Genomic DNA, 24,525 nt, shown 5'->3' with positions numbered 1-24,525 from the left:
GCATCTTTTGCTCTAATCTGGCATTTTAGCGCCTCACAGCGCGTGATGTTGTGCACTGTAATTTCTTATTTGGAGGTACACGGTCAATCTAACAAAATAATTCTAAAAATGACAACATTAGAATGCATTAGATGTATTGTAAATTAATAAACAACATTAAAAGCTAGAATGCGCTTTGAATGGGCGCAAAAAAAGTCAGTCTTACTTCGACAGTGATTTCGATCAACAAACATGTATTTTGACGTTTAATAATGAGTAAACATAATTGTCTACCGAAGTAATAGTCTGAACCTTTTTTAAAAAGAACTACATCTGACAGTGCTTATCGATAAAACCATGAGTGATTTACAATGTGTCTTCCTCTTGATTTATTCTTTTCTGGTTAGAATATCAAAATTGACCTTGAGTTGCAAAAGGGAAACTTCCTTATCTTGAACAGTAGGTTGTCATTTTGCAGCGTTTTCTTGAACTCGGCAGGTTTTACTGTGTGATTGAGCTGGAAACTGATCTGGCAACCCTGAACACGCCACACCGACGTCAAGTCTGCCAGAAATAAAGAGAAGAAGAAGAAGAGACATTTTGAAAAAGTTGGCGGCAGTGTTTTTTCTGAGGAAGAGTTAAAGCTATTCTACAAAGTTGCCGAGCTCCCACAAAGATGCAGGTAACGTTGTTGCTCATATTTTTTTTTTTTTTTTGAGAGGTAATTCACGACGAGCGTCGAATACCCGTCTGAGTCGTTCACATTTTCCGTAGTTCATACAGTGTTTTGCTGCTTAGCCGACCGATGTTGTGTTAGCATCCATCTAAGTTAAACCAAGAACAAAGTAAAGCTTCCTATACATTTTGTAAACAGGTTTACATCAAAATACATAGGCAGGTCGTCTAAATCGTTGTTGATGGCTGAGGGTTTTTTTTTTTTTTTTTTTTTTCCGTCGTTGCTTTAACGTGCTAGGTGCCAAGAATAGGTATATGACCCTCCCCCCTCCGTCTTTAAATGTTTAAAACGGCCAACGGTTTTGTTTGTGTTTAATCTGATTTGAAAAGAGTAATACGTTCACAAAAACATTTTGACAAAAAACTAAAGTTACTGTTTTTATGGGGATTAACAGTCCATTGTTTCCTATTGAACCCGGTTTTGTGTCACATCACAAAAACACGGTAGTCCGATTGAACACTCCAAATTGTCCGTAGGTGTGAGTGTATGCAGCACCTCGTGAGGATAAGCGGTTCAGAAGATGAATGAATGAATGTGTCCTATTGTTTCAAGTAAAAAGTAATCGCAATTCGCTCTTGTCTCTATTTTTAAATTACATTTTCAGAAATGTGGATATTATTTTTTGACGCTGTCGGTGAGAAAGCCCTCTAACATCATAGTAGGAATTCCCATGAAATTTTAACATGGATCAATGAGAATATCACTTTTCCTGGAGAACCTAATCAGCGACGCAGTAAAGCACCAGAAATGGACAGTAGATAAAATTGCGGCCGCTAAAAGCAGTTTTGTCACATACCTACCAAGTATGTATGTACAGTAGTTTGTGTCCCAGTGATTTATTATTATTTTTTAGCATTGTTTCAAATTCATGTGCATTATACGCAAATAAAATGCTGTTAACCGGCAGTGGCCAACTCTTGCCACTGGTAATATAGCAGACAGCAAAAGTAGCACATAAGAACTACTTTTTTCCTTCATTTTGAATCCTGTGGCTTATAGTCCATCACGGTTTATTTGTTTATGTATTTAGGTTAATAGCTAACACTTTAGTTGACAGCGGCATCGTAAGACTGTCATAAAACCGTCATAATTATAGAGGTGCACGTTATCCATTTTTTAAAATAAATCAATACCAATATCGATAACTTCCTGCTCCTCAAAGCCAATACCAATACGATAACCGATAATATGTATATTCACCTGAGTTTTTGAAAACCTGTAGGTCAAAAATACTAGTGGTGGATTGAGCATAGATTTGCCTTTGACCTAACCAGAATTTTCGTGATGACAAGAACAGTTTTGGCTTCAAATAAAGTGCCTATATATTTTTTTTCAAATAAATATAATTTGAGTCAATCACAATCAATCAGTCAAAATCATTGACGATGTGTTCCCCTGAAAAATGAGCACTGAACTAAAACAAACATAAACCCAACAGGTATGGTGTTTTGTCAGCAGATAAAACATTTGGTGCAACAGGAGAGGAGACTTTAGTTGTATTGTTCCATGAAACAACTTTGTTAAACTGGCAATTTAAGGACAGCAACCCTATCAATAACCAAAAGGCCTCTCAAGAACTTGTAAACATAACACTGTAAAATGCAAACATTTGCTAACTGCCATAGTAAGGTTTATCACTCAGTGATGGAAAAATCCGGCCTCTAGAACAGTAACAAAACTTGCATACCGGCAAAACAGGAGTGGAAACAAACGCACACATCCCAATCCACCGACACCTTGCCAAAAATATTATATATTATTGGGCCTATTAATAATGTTATCGGATTTATTGGGATGATGTCAAAATTCCTAATATCGGACCGATAATTATCGTGCACATTTACATAATTATGACATGACACTATCATGGGCATTACTGAATGCTTATGACAGATGTCATTAAGTGCCATCCAGCAAATTATGTCACTAACTCCATTTATGCCCAGCTTGATCTTTTACATCCATTACAAAGTGAGATAATTTGCTGGATAATACTAAATGACATGTTATAAACATTCATTAATGCTCACAAGAGTGTCATGTCCTAATTATGACTGTCTAATGACAGTCTTATGGCACCACAGTCAAATAAAGTGTTACCTAATACCATAACTAGCAATGAATGAAATAAAATTAATTTAGATTATTTACATCTGTAGCACTGCAATGCATGCTAGGAGGCATGTTGGACAACAGCAGTGTTGATAGCAGGTGGCAGCAGAGGTTGTCTGTCTTCCCCAAGGGAGCAGTGAGGGCCAAACAAAGCTTCTTGAAGCAATGAAGTTTTGCAACCAATTGGTTCAAAGCTTCATGGTGGTTCATTTGGTTTTATGACCGTCATATAATGCCCCTGTCAAATATAGTGTTTCCGGTTAATATGTTTTGGTGTAAATATCCCATAATACAGTGAGGACAGCTGCGGCTTATAGTCTAGTGCGGCTTATCTATGAGCAAATGCCGTTTTCGTGTCAAATTTGGTGGGTGGCGGCTTATAGTCAGGTGCGCCGTATTGTCCGAAAATTACGGTATATATAATGTAGTGAAAGTACATTGTTGCATTCATTTGAAAATGTGTGGTACAGTAGATAATGAAAATTTTAAATCAAAGTATAACATTGGGTTATATTTACCTTTTGTATTTGCTTAAAAATCTGTAGATAATAATTTGATAAACATTTTTTTTACTTTATAGAATAAAGAAAACCATGAGCCACGGGCTTCGCAGCAGGTAAGCACTGAACTAATTACGTGTTGTTGCCATCCTTGGTTTTATGAATTTAGTGGAGGCTGGTGTATGTATAGTTTTAACCCTTTGGTGATTATTATTATTTTTTATTAAGGGGGGGAAAAACTTATTTTGGGTAATGTAGCCCACAATAATAATGTTCAGTATAGGTACAAGTGTTGCCTAAATACCCCAAAATGTAATGTCCATATACAGTGCCTTGCAAAAGTATTCGGCCCCCTTGAACCTTGCAACCTTTCGCCACATTTCAGGCTTCAAACATAAAGATATAAAATTTTAATTTTTTGTCAAGAATCAACAACAAGTGGGACACAATCGTGAAGTGGAACAAAATTTATTGGATAATTTAAACTTTTTTAACAAATAAAAAACTGAAAAGTGGGGCGTGCAATATTATTCGGCCCCCTTCCGTTAATACTTTGTAGCGCCACCTTTTGCTCCAATTACAGCTGCAAGTCGCTTGGGGTATGTTTCTATCAGTTTTGCACATCGAGAGACTGACATTCTTGCCCATTCTTCCTTGCAAAACAGCTCGAGCTCAGTGAGGTTGGATGGAGAGTGTTTGTGAACAGCAGTCTTCAGCTCTTTCCACAGATTCTCGATTGGATTCAGGTCTGGACTTTGACTTGGCCATTCTAACACCTGGATACGTTTATTTTTGAACCATTCCATTGTAGATTTGGCTTTATGTTTTGGATCATTGTCCTGTTGGAAGATAAATCTCCATCCCAGTCTCAGGTCTTGTGCAGATACCAACAGGTTTTCTTCCAGAATGTTCCTGTATTTGGCTGCATCCATCTTCCCGTCAATTTTAACCATCTTCCCTGTCCCTGCTGAAGAAAAGCAGGCCCAAACCATGATGCTGCCACCACCATTTTTGACAGTGGGGATGGTGTGTTCAGGGTGATGAGCTGTGTTGCTTTTACGCCAAACATATCGTTTTGCATTGTGGCCAAAAAGTTCCATTTTGGTTTCATCTGACCAGAGCACCTTCTTCCACATGTTTGGTGTGTCTCCCAGGTGGCTTGTGGCAAACTTTAAACGAGACTTTTTATGGATATCTTTGAGAAATGGCTTTCTTCTTGCCACTCTTCCATAAAGGCCAGATTTGTGCAGTGTACGACTGATTGTTGTCCTATAGACAGACTCTCCCACCTCAGCTGTAGATCTCTGCAGTTCATCCAGAGTGATCATGGGCCTCTTGGCTGCATCTCTGATCAGTTTTTCCCCTTGTTTGAGAAGAAAGTTTGGAAGGACGACCGAGTCTTGGTAGATTTGCAGTGGTCTGATGCTCCTTCCATTTCAATATGATGGCTTGCACAGTGCTCCTTGAGATGTTTAAAGCTTGGGAAATCTTTTTGTATCCAAATCCGGCTTTAAACTTCTCCACAACAGTATCTCGGACCTGCCTGGTGTGTTCCTTGGTTTTCATAATGCTCTCTGCACTTTAAACAGAACCCTGACACTATCACAGAGCAAGTGCATTCATACGGAGACTTGATTACACACATTTGGATTTTATTTATCATCATCGGTCATTTAGGACAACATTGGATCATTCAGAGATCCTCACTGAACTTCTGGAGTGAGTTTGCTGCACTGAAAGTAAAGGGGCCGAATAATATTGCACGCCCCACTTTTCAGTTTTTTATTTGTTAAAAAAGTTTAAATTATCCAATAAATGTTGTTCCACTTCACGATTGTGTCCCACTTGTTGTTGATTCTTGACAAAAAAATTAAATTTCATATCTTTATGTTTGAAGCCTAAAATGTGGCGAAAGGTTGCAAGATTCAAGGGGGCCGAATACTTTTGCAAGGCACTGTATGTGTATTCAAGATCTCAATTGTATTTTGTTATTTTTAATCATTATTTTATATATATATATTATTAATAAATAAATAACTTTTTTTTTTTTTTTTAATATGTTCAAGTTAGGATTTATTAAAAATAAATGAAAACGAATTAAAACAGAAATACACTCTGGTTATGGCCCCTAATCACACTTTAAAGTCCCAATTCATGGTTTATTCCCCCACACCAATTAAATGATTGAATCTTGTTAAAGAGTATTCAAAAATCAATTGTCAAGATTTTCAGAGATGCATATAACTATTGAAATTGTGCAATAAAAATAATTTTTATCAAGGTTTGCTTCTGCATCGCTGAAACCGATGACGAAGTCAAAGGCAAGGATTCCGGCAGAAGGAATATGATTCATTGGAAAACCGCAGTCGAGACTCTTATTCTATATCGTGCAACCGGTGAGAATACGAAATTGAAAGTGGGTCAGGGGAGGAAAAAAGTCCCGGACAACATGATTCCGTGGAGATTTTACCATTAAAATGCAAACCTGAGGCAGAAATTCACCATGACACGGCGTGAGTAAGAGGGCAGGCTGGTGAGCGAGTGAGCAGCAGGGAGAGAGAGAGCGCTGGACACGGAAGAAAGAGGACTCCCATTAACATCGGATCTGTCATTGTTAACTCTTCATTAGCGACACGTTTGTAACTCAGCCAGAACAGTCTTCAGTAAGATGTTTTGATCAAAACAACAGAATATTTACCGGCTGGCCCAATCTATGTGCTCAATCCACTCAGCTCACTGCTTGGTTGGTAGGGAAAAAAATAGAGGCAGTGTTCAAATTGGAGCAATTTCTGACACAACACGTATTAACCATTAGTTGTATTGAGTTCATTCTGTATACACTTATAAATTAATCGATTTGTTTTTTATTTTATTTTATCTTGACATGTTTCGGTGAACACTTCCGCCTTCATCAGAGAAGGCGCCTTCTCTGATGAAGGCGGAAGTGTTCGCCGAAACAAGTCAGGTAATTCAACCACCTATAACTATTGTCTGGGATAAAAGAAAAGAAAAGAAATTAACATATTAACCATTGTTCCGTACACAACCCATATGAACAATTTTAACAATTAAAAACGATTGAATTTCTTGGAAAAACAACTAAGACGAATGATACCAAACAGAAGAGGGCGCTGCGCACAAAATAGCCTGCTTTTGATTACATCTTTTCCGGTTATTGACGTCGGCCAACAGTGAAATGGGATTAAAACTGTTTTTGTGTTTTTTTGTTGTTGTTTTTTTTTTTTTTTTTGTGTTCATTTTACAAACAAAAGGACTACGGGTTGTTACTCAGTGAAGTCCAATCTATCAAATTCAGTAAAAGATCCCCTGATGTGATGGGACTTTAGAGTTGATTTATTTTTTATTTCATAGTATTTAACCCATCCACCACCATTAATAACAATGGATGTCCAATTCATTTCTCTAGGGAGGACTGACCTTGGATGCTTACGGTATCTTTCAGTGCCATTGACGGCGCTAGACGTCCAATGCATTTTGACTGCCTGCCTTACCAGTTAAAATGTATTGGACATCTAGTGCTGTCACCGGTGTAGGCTCACTATCCTATTCCCCTCACTATCCACTCGCTCTCGCTATATGATTGGCCGAAGAGTCGAAATGCTCTCCCGTGATTGGCCGAAGAGTCGAAATGCCCTCCCGTGAAATGCCTGTTTAAAAATGTTCCCGTTGTTACTTCTTGCGTTCGCTTAAAAGTGCTAATTTAAAAAGGGAAATCGATGGATGATACTACACACAGAGCGTATTATTAACAAATGCTAAAGTTGTATATTCATTCCGAGAATAAGGAACATCACTGACAAACGCAGGCCCCCGCGAGTGGATAGTGAGGGGACTAGGATAGTGCGCCTACACCGGCATTCTATCAGTGGTTAATTTGTACTAGGGCTGAACGATATTGGAAAAAAACTGACATTGCGACTTTTGGGGGGTTTATTGTATTAAAACGAAGATGACTTGAATAGCTGTTTGGGGAGACTTTTATTGACTCAGCAATCACCATGACCATGTTGTATTCATAAAATATGCTTAATTCAAGCTAAGGGGGTTACATATGTAAAAGGGTTCCAGGAGAACACGTTTCTGCACAAAATAGATGATTTCTGGGGGGTTTATTGTATTAAAACTAGAAGATGACTTGAATAGCTGTTTGGGGAGACTTTTATTGACTCAGCAATCACCATGACCATATTGTATTCATAAAATATGCTGAATTCAAGCTAAGGGGGTTACATATGTAAAAGGGTTCCAGGAGAACACGTTTCTGCACAAAATAGATGATTTCTTTAACACTGTATTTCCCACTTCAACAGCAGCAAAAATATTAAACATATTTTAAACAAAAAATAGCAGGTGTGCCACACAGCCTAAGCCTAGTGGGCTAGTACACACTAAGACGTACTTTGACAGTTTTCACATACCTTAATCGCACAGATTCGCGTTTAAAAAAAAAAAAAAGGTTTACCTCTTTTTAAGAAAAAAAAAATTCAATTGCAAATTGTTGTTATCAAGTTTTTGTGGGCTTGTATACATGCAGGCTTAAGCTATGCTGGCTGCCTGAGGTGATGAAAAATAAGGGAATTTATTCATTCATTGCTGCTTTTAACCTGTTTGACTAGACCCACAGCATGGTGGCAGGCCCACAGCGTGTTCTGGTGAAGCCTTTAAGAGGTGGCAGCAAAACTGCCATTCCAGGTAATTTGAGTCTATTCAAATGGGCCACTACAGATACTACAATTATTGGACTGACAAAGTATATCTTCTTTAGGTCCTGGAAGAGAGTGTGGTACTTCATCCTCCAGTCTGGCTGCCAAGTGAGTATACATTAACTAATTTCTTTATCACAGATTTTTGTGTTAACTGTTGAAATACATTTGTTCGTTGTCATCTCTAATGTGATTTTTCTGTATTTGACTCTGGAAGAACAAGTTTGGATACCCCTGGTGTAAATGACACTTGCCAGTTATTTTTGGATAAACTGGTCTTAACTTTGTTATGAATTATTATTCTCTAAAAAACTTTTTATGACATTTACTTTGCAATTCTCTCAGGGCACTTTCTTTGCGAGAGGGGTAATTTCAGGTTCTTGTTAGGTTCTTGCATCTTGAGGGCAAAAAACGCGGTTTTGTCCTGTGAAACCAAGCACTTTGCCTGACCGGATTGGTTGAACACTACATCGAACCATGTGGCGGAAACTGTCACGCTGTTAAAAACAAACAAACAAACTAGGGCTGTCAAAATTATCGCGTTAACGCGCAGTAATTATTTTTTTAAATTAATCACGTTAAAATATTTGACGCAATTAATGCACATGTCCCGCTCAGACAGTATTCTGCCTTTTGGTAAGTTTACAGCAAGGCTTTTTGTGCTGTCTAACAGCGAACTCTTGTGGTCGCTTTGCGACATGGTTTATTTTTTTCTTGCCAGTTCAATATGGCTGCATGACGTCTCAGGCTGACGCCTACGTTGTAATGTTGTGCTTATATGATCCTTGGACAAGATTTGTCCGTAAGTATGGTTGTTGTAAAGAATTTACATATTATGTTAGTAAGCGAAATGTTCTATTTTTTGTATGAGACGCTTTTTTGTTTATGTTTAGTGAACCTGTATAGCGTGCTAAGCTAACGTTGTTGCTAATGCAATGCTTGTGTACTTTTATTTTTGTAGTTTTATGACGGTCTAAAGAGGACAATGGTTTGAGGCTATTTTATTAATAAATCAGATGAAAAAGGAAGAAGTCTGATTATTAAGGCGTCGTTCACTAGCTGTCTAGCTTTGGAAAAAGTAGACGCTTCGGAGTGAGGACAGCATAGACAGATTTAAATGACAGTAGAGTGAAATACCCACTACAGTCCTTATGTACCGTATGTGGAATGTACAGTGGGGAGAACAAGTATTTGATACACTGCCAATGGGTTTTCCCATTGGCAGTGTATCAAATACTTGTTCTCTCCACTGGATATATCCATCTTGTGTCTTATCTTTCCATTCCAACAATTTATTTTACAGAATATATATATATAATTTACAGAAAAATATGGCATATTTTATAGATGGTTTGAATTGCGATTAATTGCGATTAATTACGATTAATTAATTTTTAAGCTGTAATTAACTCAATTAAAAATTTTAATCGTTTGACAGCCCAAAACAAACGCTAGGTTAGCATAGGGCGCGTGTGATATGTAGATGCGCTGTCGTTGTATATTAGTTGTGCTTTGTAGTAGAAAATAGAGCTGGGAATCTTTGGACACCTAACAATTCGATTACGATTCAGAGGCTCCGATTCGATTATAAAACGATTATTGATGCACCCCCTTCCTTTTTTTTTTTTTTTTTTCTTTTTTTTTTTTTTTTTTTTTTTTGGTAATGTTTTGTAGATTAGTTCCAAAATTGTTCAAAAATACTCTCAGGCTAAACCAAACTACTATTTCAGTATCATGTTAACATATAACAGTAAACAAATATACAAAAATAACAGTAGGCTAAATAAAAACCCCCAGTCCCCATTCTGTATCAGCAGCTTTAAACTACATTGAATTAATTTAATGTTGTGAATCAACCGTTAAAGTAGTTAAAATTGCTCCCGTTATTCCATAATTTCCCTTTTTTCTACTTTAAACATGTGAAAGTTTTAAAACTATTTACCGATTTAGCTGTATTTTAGATAAAAAGTTAATTAGGTTCGCTTGGAAGGTTCGCTACAACAGCCTTGCAGGGAAGTGTACTGCTTTAAGATGGCGGCCGTTTACTAACAACCGTATCTAGCTTTTTGTATTTGTGCTGCTAACGCTACCGAATCCATTTTGCATCTAGTCCTATATAAATGATATCTACCATAACATTATGTGGATGTACTTTGTAGCAGCTTTGCGGCAGCAGTCAGGTATGTTGTTGTGTTTTTTTTATCTCGTGGCATGAGTTGAGCTAGAGCCGTGAGTTGAGCATTGGCATTACCCGAGGGGCCGGGTAATGAGAAGCATGATGTTTAGCTACTCTCGCTCCGTTCCGAAGACCGTGCGGCGCGCTGAGTGTGTTGTACTTCCGCTTTACTTGGCATATTTCAATAATCGGAATTTGGATGTTTGTGAATCGTTCTCGAATCTTCCACGGCCGAATCGCGAATAATCTAAGAATCGGAAATTTTGCACACCTCTAGTAGAAAATGCACTTAACTTGTTCAGTGACATTTACAATGATTAATGGGTTTGTCACTAACAGATATCCAATCCATTTGAAGTGGAAGGTGTGGTAGCGCAGATTCTTTTAGGTTCAAATGGACTGGACGCGGATTGCCGTCAATGGCACTCAATGAGTTTAATGTGTTGCATGAGTCTGCAGTAACATTCGCCCAAATGAATCTGCAGCTTTTAGGCAGAGATTTAGCTTCCACTTTTTAGGCTGTGGAGTAACATTCCAATAATTCATTTCGGCACAAGTTCATATTGTATCGTCATGAAATTGATTTAGATCCCTTTCAGCCCAAGTTTCAATGTTGGTTCTTTTTTGGCTCTTTCTATCAATCCTCTCTTAATCATGTCTTTATATTTAAACAGGAAGATTAGCATTGATGACTTTGACATTGGTCGACCCCTGGGGAAAGGCAAGTTTGGCAACGTTTACCTTGCTAGAGTAAAAGAGCTGCAAGCTATTGTGGCTCTGAAGGTGTTGTTCAAGTCCCAGATGGAGAAAGAAGGCGTAGAGCACCAACTCAGGAGGGAGATCGAGATTCAGGCCCACCTCAAGTAAGCATGTTTCCTTTTGACAATTTTTATTTTATCTTGACTGTCTCTCGACCTAAATACAGTGATGGAAACCTCTTTGGTCGAACATAATCTCCTCTAGTATGGTTTCCGCTTTCCGTAGTCTTTCAAGACATTAGATTTAATATGTTAAAAACTTTAATGGTTTATTATACTTACATATTGACGCTAGTCCCATTAGCCTACCTTATAGTGTTTCCCAACTTAAATTGTTTCCAAGCTTGAAAGTCATAGTGAAGTGGCATCAGACCCGCTTTGAACCTTGATTTAATCATAGCAAATATTTTGAGCAAAAATCTCAATGGCAGCAAAAATATCACAAAAATACAGTCAGAAAACAACACAGTAATAGTGGAAAACAGCACTAATTGAGCTAGCATCAGTGTGCCTCATTGTGACCAAGCTGGGTTTATATTAGTTTTTTTTTTTTTCAAAATAAAAGTGGTATTTCAAACATTTCAGCAAAGTATAATTGCGAATTGAGCGCATTTTCATTTAAGTCTCTTTTGAAAAAGCCTTGTAACTCACCGCCTCCTGCTGTCAATGCTCGCTAAAGTGGGCCGGTCAAGAGAGTGGCATAAAGTGGCAATTCTGGACGCATGCTGGGCTGTTCCTACGGATCTCCTCAGCGACAGACGTTTTGCCTTCTCTTCTGCTCCGCTTTTGTCCAATAGACGTTGTTCTGCAAGTAGCACTTCTTGAGACTTTTCCATTTGCATTGGAGAATATAATTTTCATTTCTATTAGTTTTTAACTTTCCATGCTTCGTCCAAGAGAATTAAAAAGTGATCCTGTGAAAGGGTACGATACATCATGTGTCGTTTATTTAAAAAAAAAAAAAAAAAAAAAAACAGTTAAAAAAGTTGCCAATGTGTTTTGCGATATATTTTAATATCGAACCATCTGGAAGACCACCTCATGTAAGTGGGGAAAAAAAGATTTTTGCGATATTTGAGAGAGAGATTTGAGAGGTTTACAAATTTTTCAAAACAGCTACTGTCTTTTGTGGTTATGTTGTTTGGTCAAATACACAATGTGTAGTTGTTTATTTTGGCTTGACCGCCAGCTATAACTGCAGTAACAGTAGCGATTATTTGCCCTCCTTTATTATAATGTATGTTTGCTGACACCAACAAGTGCTTATACCGGGTGAAAAAAAAAGACAGGCCCCAAATTTGGATAAGTGGCAGAATCCAAATTTGGGGCCTGTTTTTTTGGGGTCACCCTGTATCTGTATTTTGGGTTAAAGCAAAGAAATCAATTGAATGACAATTTCCATCTGAAATAGTCACAATGTATTTTTGTTTTTCCTTAGGCATCCCAACATCCTTCGCTTTTACAACTATTTTCATGATCGCAAGCGGGTGTTTTTGGTGCTTGAGTACGCGCCACGTGGTGAGCTTTACAAGGAGCTCCAGAGATGCGGACGCTTTGATGACCAACGCACTGCTACCGTAAGACATTGTATTTTTAACGAATGCTTGGCCATTTAATCAGTAGCAACGTTGTGGTTGTTAATATTGGTTATTTGGACTGCCACAAACAATTATTTTGATGGTCGACTAATCCCTGATTAGCTTTGCGATCAATTGACTAATCGCTTCCATAGACTTCATAATGTATTGACGGGGCGCGGGGCTGAGTCATAGGGGGCCTATCTCCGTCAAAGCTGACCGAGTGGAAATAGAGTTTTTTTATGTTAAAAATTCTTGTGAATAAATGCTTAAATCCTTGAATTCTTTATAGATATGGACGTAAAACAGTCTCAATTCTTGGTTAAAAGCAAAAAAAAAAAAAAAAACAGGCAGTTGGCACTTATTTTACGTAACTACTGTATATCGAATGTGCTGCTAGTCTTTAAGCCACTGTGGCGCCGCCTTATCACCACAAAGAGCTTTTTACGTTCAAAATCTTGTGAATAAATGCTTAAATCCCAGAATTTTTTTATGATATGGACGTAAAACAGTCTCGACTCTTTGTTAAAAGCAAAAAAACAAAAACAGGCTGTTAGCATTTATTTTACGTAAATATGTCGAATGTGCTGCTAGTCTCTCCACTCTAAGCCAGTCTTGAGTCACTTCTTTTTCAGTAACCCAAAATCAACAACGAGTGACCTGCCAATGACCCAAAACCAACAGGAAGTGACCCGCAAAAGCCTCAACAGGAAAAGGAATTGACTGAAAATCGACGGGAAATGATGTCAAATGCCCTAAAATGAACTCGTTGCCTGGCATAGGCTGCCACTGACAGCCAAAGACATCTAATCCGTTTGAAACGAGAGGGCTAGCAACAAATCATTAATTTCACTCTCCACTTCGAACGGATTGGACGTCCACTGGTGATTAAGTCAAGGAATGTACAGTGCCTTGCAAAAGTATTCGGGCCCCTTGAATCTTGCAACCTTTCGCCACATTTCAGGCTTCAAACATAAAGATATGAAATTTAATTTTTTTGTCAAGAATTAACAACAAGTGGGACACAATCATGAAGTGGAACAACATTTATTGGATAATTGAAACTTTTTTAACAAATAAAAAACTGAAAAGTGGGGCGTGCAATATTATTCGGCCCCTTTACCTTCAGTGCAGCAAACTCACTCCAGAAGTTCAGTGAGGATCTCTGAATGATCCAATGTTGTCCTAAATGACCGATGATGATAAATAGAATCCAACTGTGTGTAATCAAGTCTCCGTATAAATGCACCTGCTCTGTGATAGTCTCAGGGTTCTGTTTAAAGTGCAGAGAGCATTATGAAAACCAAGGAAAACACCAGGCAGGTCCGAGATACTGTTGTGGAGAAGTTTAAAGCCGGATTTGGATACAAAAAGATTTCCCAAGCTTTAAACATCTCAAGGAGCACTGTGCAAGCCATCATATTGAAATGGAAGGAGCATCAGACCACTGCAAATCTACCAAGACCCGGCCATCCTTCCAAACTTTCTTCTCAAACAAGGAGAAAACTGATCAGAGATGCAGCCAAGAGGCCCATGATCACTCTGGATGAACTGCAGAGATCTACAGCTGAGGTGGGAGAGTCTGTCCATAGGACAACAATCAGTCGTACACTGCACAAATCTGGCCTTTATGGAAGAGTGGCAAGAAGAAAGCCATTTCTCAAAGATATCCATAAAAAGTCTTGTTTAAAGTTTGCCACAAGCCACCTGGGAGACACACCAAACATGTGGAAGAAGGTGCTCTGGTCAGATGAAACCAAAATTGAACTTTTTGGCCACAATGCAAAACGATATGTTTGGCATAAAAGCAACACAGCTCATCACCCTGAACACACCATCCCCACTGTCAAACATGGTGGTGGCAGCATCATGGTTTGGGCCTGCTTTTCTTCAGCAGGGACAGGGAAGATGGTTAAAATTGACGGGAAGATGGATGCAGCCAAATACAGGAACATTCTGGAAGAAAACCTGTTGGTATCTGCACAAGACCTGAGACTGGGACGGAGATTTATCTTCCAACAGGACAATGATCCAAAACATAAAGCCAAATCTACAATGGAATGGTTCAAAAATAAACGTATCCGGGTGTTAGAATGGCCAAGTCAAAGTCCAGACCTGGATCCAATCGAGAATCTGTGGAAAGAGCTGAAGACTGCTGTTCACAAACACTCTCCATCCAACCTCACTGAGCTCGAGCTGTTTTGCAAGGAAGAATGGGCAAGAATGTCAGTCTCTCGATGTGCAAAACTGATAGAAACATACCCCAAGCGACTTGCAGCTGTAATTGGAGCAAAAGGTGGCGCTACAAAGTATTAACGCAAGGGGGCCGAATAATATTGCACGCCCCACTTTTCAGTTTTTTATTTGTTAAAAAAGTTTAAATTATCCAATAAATTTTGTTCCACTTCACGATTGTGTCCCACTTGTTGTTGATTCTTGACAAAAAATAAAAATTTTATATCTTTATGTTTGAAGCCTGAAATGTGGCGAAAGCCTGCAAGGTTCAAGGGGGCCGAATGCTTTTGCAAGGCACTGTAGTTAATGAAAATAGCTTGTTTTTCTGTTTATTAGTTGTTTTGTAGAATTTCCTAGAATGATTTCATGATAATTGTTGGATCGCCATATGATGAGATCATCGTTATCGTGGGCCTTGTATCGCAAATCGTATTGTATCGTTCCCACCCCTTATGCAAACTCTGCAAAAAGACTTTTTCGTTGGGGACGATGGGGATCTAAGGTGTCGAGTCACACATGAGGAGAGAAAAACACCAGTTACAGTGAAATAAAATGTTATTTTTCTTCATCAGATATTGTTGCGACATTTTTTGGTCTAAAATTATATTTTAAGTTATTAAAAAGCATTAAGTTTGACTTTAAAAAGGGTGCAAAAACCCTGTACATAAACACAAGTGTTTGCATCAGTGAAACAACTTTTTGTTGACCAGTCTAATTGATTAGTTGTCAATTAACTGTGGCATTTCTATTGGGTATTACTTAGTGGTCAGTAAATCTTGAATATTTTGTTGCTTCTTTTTCTAGTACATGGAAGAGATCTCAGATGCACTTTTGTACTGCCACTCGAAAAAAGTCATCCACCGCGACATCAAGCCAGAGAATCTGCTTCTTGGCTATCGCGGAGAGCTGAAAATTGCTGATTTCGGTTGGTCTGTTCACGCGCCTTCTCTCAGGTAAAGCACCACTTTTCTAGTTGAAGATTATTATTGTAAATAGTTTTTTTGTCACAATTGCAAATTCACTGCATTACTATTTCAACATGTGTGCAGACGTCGTACAATGTGCGGCACGCTGGATTATCTCCCTCCCGAGATGATCGAGGGCCGCACCCACAGCGAGAAGGTGGATTTATGGTGCATTGGAGTCCTCTGTTATGAATGCCTTGTTGGGAACCCTCCCTTTGAAACTCAATCTCATTCTGAAACCTACAAAAGAATTATGAAGGTGGGTCAGTGTGTCAATTTTTCCTACATCTGTGACTTTCAGGCAAAAATGGATAGTTTAACTTAACTTTAACAGGTACTGTAATTTTCATACTATAAGGCGCACCTGACTATAAGCCGCTACCCACCAAATTTGGCACGAAACAGCATTTGTTCATAGATAAGCCACACTGGACTATAAGCCACAGCGGTCCTCACTGTATTATGGGAGATTTAAACCAAAAGATATTAACCGGGAACACTTTATTTGACAGCGGCATCATAAGATCAAATGAACCACCATGAAGCTTTGAACCAATTGGCTGCAAAGCTTCATTGCTTCATTTGGCCATCATTGCTCCCTTGGGTGAGACAGTCAACCTCTGCTGCCACCTGTTGTCAACACTTTTGTTGTCCAAAATGCCTCCTTGCATGCATTACAGTGCTACAGATGTAAATAGCAATCAAAATTCATGTTCTGTGCTAATTATTTCTTCAGTTACTGTTTCAGTTGTTTCATTAATTGCTAGTTATGGTATTTGGGAACATTTTATTTGACAGAGGCGTCATATGACTGTCATTAGACAGTCATAATTATGACATGACACTGTCATGAGCATTTATGAATGCTTATAACATGTCATTTATTGTTATCTGGCAAATTATCTCACTTTTGAATGAATGTAAAAGTACCACGCTGGACATAAATCGAGTTAGTGACATAATTTGCCGGATGACAATGGCATAAGCATTCAGTAATGCCCATTATAGATTCAAATCATAATTATGACCGTGTTATGACACCGCTGTCAAAGAAAGTGATACCTATTAACCCAATTTAACAAGTAAGCCACAGTGGACTATAAGCCCCAGGATTCAAAATGAAGGAAAAAAGTGGTGATTTATAGTCCGAAAATTACGGAATATACTGTAACTTCATGCCATAACTTCCTACTGTCTCTTAGCAAGAGTTCAGTGTCCTGTGCTCTTCACTTCGGTTTCAAATGTGTCTAAATAGACTTTCTTGTAAGTTTTATCAAAGATTACAAAGCATTGAATAGGAACTGAAAGTCTGAAACCATTTTTACGAACTCATGAATTGATAGGATCGGCTCTCGTTTTTTTGCAGGTGGATTTGAAGTTCCCAAAGATCGTCTCTGATGGGGCAAGGGACCTGATCAGCAAGTTACTCCGCCACTGTCCCACCGATCGTTTAGCGCTACAATGTGTCATCGATCACCCATGGGTGCGTGAAAATTCTCGCCGGGTCTTACCCCCTGTCTGTCCTGCCAAAACCTCGTGAGCCCAACAGCTGCTTTTTTTTTTTTTTTTTTTTTAAAGTTTTATTCGTATATACTGTTTGTGTGTGTCCAACAATGCTTTTATAAAGTTAACTGACTGTACTTACTTACGATTGTACAGTGTGGATCTTTTATTTACAAGTCCATTTCAATAAATGAGAATATTGGCGAACACTTCCTTTTATTTTAATTTAAAAAATTGAAAACATTACATTCTCACCTTTATTAATAGTACTTTTCAGAAGACCTATGCAGTTTTTATGTTGAAAGTAATTTTGCCAGATTGTTTTATTATTTTTTTTCCCCAATAAATTTTAGTGCTACTTTGAAAACTTTTCAGCAAAATTTCACGAATCGATCTGATTTTCATGAGACAATTCATAATCACAGCCTCTACGGTTGTGGGTTAGGCTGCGTTCACACTGCAGGCATATCTGATTCCAATAGGATTCCTCAAATCTGATTTTCAGGGCTGACTTTTCATACTATTTTTAGCACGTGTCCAAATCAGATCTGGACCTGTTCAAACTGGGCCACCTTATTAACACACCTGACAAGTTGCTGTGGCAGCGACTGTGTCAGGCAGCAAAGAGTGATGTCACGGGCAGTCCAAACCCATCTGGACTGTTAAGACTGAGAAGCTTCATGTCCATATCAGACATAAATCTACACCCCGAATGTGGTTACAATACGTTACTCAAAATCTGAATTCTGTACTTTGTGACTGTTCAGACTACAAAAAAACCGTCCAGTTTCAATCAGGTTGGGCTAAAAATCTGATTTTGGCTGCTAGTCTGAACAAGGCCTTACTGACTTGCAATGGGGCTCCCACCTCACTATCACCTAACTATCACCCAAAATGCAAACAAGCACGTATCAATAAAGTTAATACAGCTATGTTGCTGTGTAAACTGACAACTGGTGATGGACATCAGAGATCTTAAAAAAAAAAAAAAAGTGGTGCAAGCAACAGGAAGGAGAAATGTGAGCTAGGGGGAGATGGGTAGATTACCTCTGTGTTCAAGCAGTTATGTCATTTCTGGTGGGCCCAATGTATACTACTTTAACATGCAGCTAAAAGACTGGAAAGCAGGCCGCGAGACTAACAGCCCATTTATTCAAAGAGAGTGGGTCACACATTTTTTTTAATGGATTAATCCAGCCCACTGTTTCTAACCTTTAATTTGGGATGTTTTTGAATGCTTTCCCTGTTTATTTAATCAAACAAGAACAATTAAGAAACGGGCCTTAACCAGATTGATACAATGTTTCCACAAAATGACCCCAGGCTCTTAAGAGGGACCAGCTTGACAAAGTCATTGACTAGAAGAAACTGATGGTATCATACAATTGGGTGGGAAAATCATGTTTTGTCTTATATATTTTTTTAAATGTCAAGTCTTGTGGACTGGGTACATTTATTGCTATGTGATGTACAGTGGTCTGAAAAAGTATCTGAACCTTTTAGAATTTCTCACGTTTCTGCATAAAATCACCATCAAATGTGATCTGATCTAGTAAGCGAACCATCACATTTGATATTTTTGCGAACATTAAATGAGCAACAATGTTTTTTATAGACAGCAGTGGCTTCCTCTGTGGAGTCCTCCCATGATTACCATGATTGGCCATAGTTTTACATATCGTTGATGTGTGCACAGAGATATTGGACTGTGCTAGTGATTTCTGTAAGTCTTTCGTAGACATTTTAGGGTTCTTTTTTACCTCTCTGGGTACACTGCGCTGAACTCTTGGCATCATCTTTAGAAGACGGCCACTCCTTGGGAGAGAAGCAACAGTGCCAAACTCCATTTGTAGACAACTTCTCTGACTGTCGATTGAAGAACTTCAAGAGTTTTAGAGATGGGTTTCTATCCTTTCCCAGCTTTATACAGATCAACAATCCTTGGTCTTCAGACAGCTCTTTTTTACCGAGCCATGATGCACATCAGATAATGCTTCTCATCAAGACATTTCTTACCAGGTGTGTGTTTTATAGTGGGTAAGGCAGCTTTAAACCACACATAAGTGATTGTGCACACAACTGACTTAAAATGTTTGGTAAAATTTGGTTTCTATTGCTCTTTAAAGCAGAAATGTGAAGTAAGGTTGGCCAACCATGTTTTTGAATAATATCAATGGCTAAACAATTATAAGCATATTTTCATTATTTTTTTAACGCAACCCTTCCAGATTCTTTAACCCATAGCAACGCCTTTGACAACGAAAATGCTTTTCTTCGGAAATGACGTCACACCTAGAAGTGCGAGGGAAGTCCGCCATTGAACAGTATTGTTTGTTGCATTGTTTCTCGGTAAGATGCCACGGCGGTGTGTGGCGATGTTTTGTTCTCACTCTAACGAAAAGTTGTTTGAGTGGCTAAAGGATAGCAGGGCACGTAAATGAACATCTTTCATTCTCACGAAGCGAATGAATTTCACGCCATCATCGAGTAGTGTTCTCTGCTACAAACACTTTGAAGATGCCTGCTTCCTTAACCGGTCTGCTTACGATCAAGGATTTGCCAAAAAATAAGTGATTTTTGGATCGATGAATGATGACTTTGTCAAAGCAGAGTTGCCAACTGTTGTGGAATGTACAGTAGAAGCTAGCGACGTTAGCCGAAAGCCAACTCGTGGCAATCCCTGATCATTGTTGTTGTTGTATTCGCTAGCTTAAGCGTGTTTAAATTGTGCGTCATCTACGATCTTGTCCGAAAGGGTTAATCCACTGTCAATCGGGAAAGGGGTGTAGATATGCATATAAGTGGGTCGGCGTCGCGGTAATTCACGGTCACGTTGCAGTAAGAGACATATCGCCGGTTAGTTTGTGCACATTTATTTGTATTTGTATTATGTATTTCCACCTTCATGCGTCAAGCATTGCATTTGTACGGTTCGGCGTTTCTTTCACAGTGATCACTTGATAGCCTTCTAGTTTGTGTTGTACGAGAGCTGCTGACAGGTGACAACTAGCGTGTTGGCATTGAGTCAGTCTCGCAGCGAATCAGCGAGCGGCTCAAGTCACGCAGTGAATCATGGGAAATGTAGTCTTGGGACAACACTGAAGTGGTGCTTTGTAATCTGTTCGCTTATGTGAAAAAACATTTCCTCACACCATTAGACGCTACTTCCTCCAAGCAGTGTTTATACTGTTAGCTCCATGTGTTAATAAAGAAACAAAGTTGTCAGCACGTCGTGTGTTCGATACCTTTGTCAACAATAAGATCATAACAAGACACTATGCACGATCCGTTTAAGAGACGCTGGGACTGGAAGTAGTAGTAGCTGGTAGTACGAGGCGAGGCAGAGATGAGCGAGAAGCAAAACTTTGCGGTCGAATGTGAAGGCAGTCCGCTTTTATTTTGTTTTCTTATTGTTGCCACAATAAAGTGGAGAAAGCCATCAACGACTCATCTCCTTCTTTACCCCCAACGTTTTTCTATTATTATTTTATATGCACGAGAGCTGCCGGATCTGCCAAAATGAACATGAAGTCTGATTATTATTTTGTTAAACAATGTCATCAGATAGACAAAAACATAAAATTATGTGCAAATGCCTGCATCTTCAAATCATGAAAATAATAACAGCCTATATCTTACCAATCTTGTAATCTCGATGGGTCTTGTCACCATTCCATGTCAGGTAGTCTAGGCACATTGTTTGCATCCTGATTAGCGTCTGGCTAATACATGTTAGGTCCAACATAAAATTCCAACCTCCTCTTCTTCCTCCAACTCTTCAAAAACTTGGATCTCCTCCCTTGCGCTCGATCTATCGCTTATATCGCTGTTTAAATCATTGTTTGAAGGGCTTTGTATGGCGGCCGTATGTATGGAACGCTGCCATCGCTGTTCTCGGTGTGACGTATCACTTCCGGGTTCGTGTCCTTTCAGGCTCGAACTTCGGAAACGCGATTATTTTGTCAAATATACAACATATAAATTATTTTTTCATGCTTTATTTGTTGGACAATGTTTAATTACTTTAATTGTGACTAGGCATGTGCCGGTATGAGATTTCGACGGTACGATAACCGTGAGCAAAAATACCGCGGTTTCACGTTATCACGGTATTCCAATTATAGCTCCAAAATTTTGAGATGTATGGGGTTTTAAATTAAAAAAAAAAAAAGAATTTTTTTTCCCCATTGAACAGGATTATTTTCCAAAACATATTTGCAAATTGGAACATGAATATAATGTGAAAATAAATAAACAAAAAATAACAAATATTTTATATAAAATTTAAATAAATAAAACCTAGACTATACCCACAGCCACAGCTCAAGTTGCTCAATGTTAGAGTAAGAACAAAATAATTGCAATAAAAAAGTAAAAACACTTATAAATAAAAATGACTTTTTTTTGAGGGGGGGAGGAGCTCAAGTGAAGTTTCGCCATTTTCAGCCAGTGTGTCAACTCTAGTCTACATGATGCCGTGCCTTTGTGTTAAAAAGAACAAAGAATTCATAAGTTACTTAAAAATATAAGTTAGTTTTATAAAGTAGTTAAATGTAAATATTGTTGAGGAAAGGTTTCATCTAAAAAAAAAAAATTAGGAGTGAGACCTCCGTTCCCAATTAGCGATCTTTGACGCGATCCTTTTTCTTTCCCCCCTTCATTCAAGCTTGTTTCTCAATTAGCGGCTGTGAGACATAAAACCTCGACAAAGCTGCTCTCCCAGCTTAGCCTAGGCTAACATTCGTCTTTGTAAGTTTTAGTTTATATATTGAATTTGAAAGGAAAATGTGTGTTTTGTTTTTGGCGAACTTTTTAATGGTGCTACTGCTATCCTGTTGAACCTAATCACACGTGGAAAAATACAATTGTACAACGTTTTAAATGTATTCATTTGTATATTTCACCACGATTTGAGAGCTCAATAAATTGAAGAAAAGTACGCCTTGTGTTTGGAGGGTTTGTTTTTGGGTTTGCTGGCTGTTTAGCAGAATAGCGTCACTGACACTCACGGCAACAAACGGGAAGGGTGAGCGCTGCCGCACCAAGCCACTTCGGCTGCATTTTGGCACATGAAAAATAGCAAATACCGTACTAAGGTATGACGGAAAATTTTAGTGGTTTTGAAACCGCGACGTTTTCACACCACGGTAAACCGGTAACCGTTGTTGTGCCGAAAAATAGCCGCCCCGCGTGAAATGTCCGCCCTGACGGGAACACTTATTTACAGTGCTGCTCGAAAGTTTGTGAACCCCACAGCGATGGTCAGATTTTTTGTAAAAAAAAAACTAAAATAACCTTATTAAATGTTAAGTTATACCCAAATCCACAATACTGACATTCCAAATAATGGACTGAAACAAAAGAAATAGTTATATTGTCATTCTTTATTTAACAAAAGTGGTTGATTTAAGAAAAACTCAGATATCATGTGTGCAAAAGTATGTGAACCCCTTCAGTTAATAGGATATTGCGCCTCCTTTTGCAGAGATTACCTCAACCAAACGGTTTCTGTAGTGACTAATCAGCCTCTCACATCTACTTTGGGGGATTTTTGCCCATTCTTCCTTGCAGAACGCAGTCAGTTGAGAGAGGTTTGATGGGCGTCTGGCATGAACTGCTCGCTTCAGGTCCCGCCACAGCATTTCAATGGGATTTAGGTCAGGACTTTGACTGGGCCAGTCCAGAACACGAATCTTCTTCTTTTTCAGCCATTCCTTGGTTGTATTGCTGGAATGCTTTGGATCATTATCATGTTGCATGATCCACCTTCTGCCAAGCTTTAACTTCAAAACAGATGGCGTCAGGTTATGTTCTAGGATTTGACAATATTCCTCAGAATTCATGATTCCCTGGACTATGTGGAGTTGTCCAGGTCCTGAGGATGAAAAGCAAGCCCAGATCTTGACATTCCCACCTCCATGCTTCACTGTTGGGAGAAGGTTCTTTTGGTGGTATGCAGTGTTGACTTTTCGCCAGACATGGCGGTTTTGGTTGTGACCAAACAGTTCAATTTTGCACCTACATCAGTTGATGAAAACTCTTTTTAATTTAGTCTCGACAACACAACTGTTAAAAAAACAAAAAAAAAACTACTGAATTGATTGATTAGGAAATCAGGTTGAAATAATAGAAAATTCCAAAATGTTGAGGGGGTTCACAAACTTTTGAGCAGCACTGTATAACGCTTTATTGAGGTGAAAACATCAAATGTTTTCATGGACTCGTTACAGTAATGGATTTACGACTGTAAAATCAGTTTTGAATAAATAAATAAATTAGACAAAATACTAGTACTTTATTTTACTAACAAATCGTGGACTGGGCCACATAACCATCTTTGAACAGAAATGTATTAGTCTACAGGTTTTCACGACCATATCTCAATGACAATCACACAGTTATGACATTTAGTTCAAGCAGAGGAAAATAATACATATATTCATGGTACAAGAAAATCGTTTCCATGTCCATCGATTGGTAAGAAAAAGCTGTATGAGTGACGTGTGGGCGGTCAACAATAAAATAAATAAACAAATAAATCAAACGCTCAGTAAGGCGTTATAAATAAGAGTTCCTGTCAGGGGGGGACATTTCACGCGGGGCGGCTATTTTTCGGCACAACACCGGCACATGTCTGATTGTGACCCTATTATGCATGTGATGAAATTACTTCACATTTCTGCTTTAAGTCTCCTTAGGCAGAGGGTTCACTTATCCTCCCCCCCCCCCCCCGTCATTGTTTGCATGCTATCCTCATTAAAATATGAAAAGCAGACACTGTATTTTCATCTGTGATTTTGACAAAGATCAGATCACATTTGATGGTGATTTTATGCCGAAATGTGAGAAATTCCAAAAGTTTCAGATACTTTTTAATACCACTGTAGATGTCATACAGGTTAATCAAAAGTTGTGTTCTTTTCATGTTTAACAGGAGTTGCCTAGTTGGATAATCTTTTGGCCAGAAAAGTCATAAAAATATGCAAATTTTAGAATTTTTACATAGACATATGGAGACAACCATCACCATATTGCATTTGTCTGAAAGACATTACAGTAATACAATAATGCTGTGCATGTGTGAAATGCACACACATGATAAATAGGGCTCTGACTGTGCCCCCCGCCCCCCTCATTAAAATGCATTGCTAAGCAATGTCTCTGGTTCAGCATGGATGCCTCCTGCACAGACTTAGCTGGTACAGACTCCAGCACCCGGCGACCCTCGTGAGGATACGCGGTACGGAAGATGAAGGAATT

General features: G+C 38.6%; 1 protein-coding gene across 1 annotated transcript; it reads left to right on the top strand.

Moving 5' to 3' along the window:
* Positions 1–439: 439 nt before the first annotated feature.
* On the top strand, positions 440–17,482 carry aurkb (aurora kinase B). Its single transcript, XM_057850024.1, has 9 exons — positions 440–661; positions 3,408–3,443; positions 7,965–8,040; positions 8,114–8,159; positions 10,902–11,090; positions 12,424–12,562; positions 15,602–15,750; positions 15,847–16,021; positions 17,129–17,482. The coding sequence occupies exons 1-9, from the start codon at positions 656–658 to the stop codon at positions 17,300–17,302; spliced, it is 990 nt and encodes a 329-aa protein (XP_057706007.1). The 5' UTR covers positions 440–655; the 3' UTR covers positions 17,303–17,482.
* The last annotated feature ends 7,043 nt before the right edge of the window (positions 17,483–24,525 follow it).

This window comes from Corythoichthys intestinalis, chromosome 11 (genome assembly GCF_030265065.1).
Source record: "Corythoichthys intestinalis isolate RoL2023-P3 chromosome 11, ASM3026506v1, whole genome shotgun sequence".
NCBI lineage: Eukaryota > Metazoa > Chordata > Actinopteri > Syngnathiformes > Syngnathidae > Corythoichthys > Corythoichthys intestinalis.
This window is presented reverse-complemented; position numbering and strand designations above follow the sequence as displayed.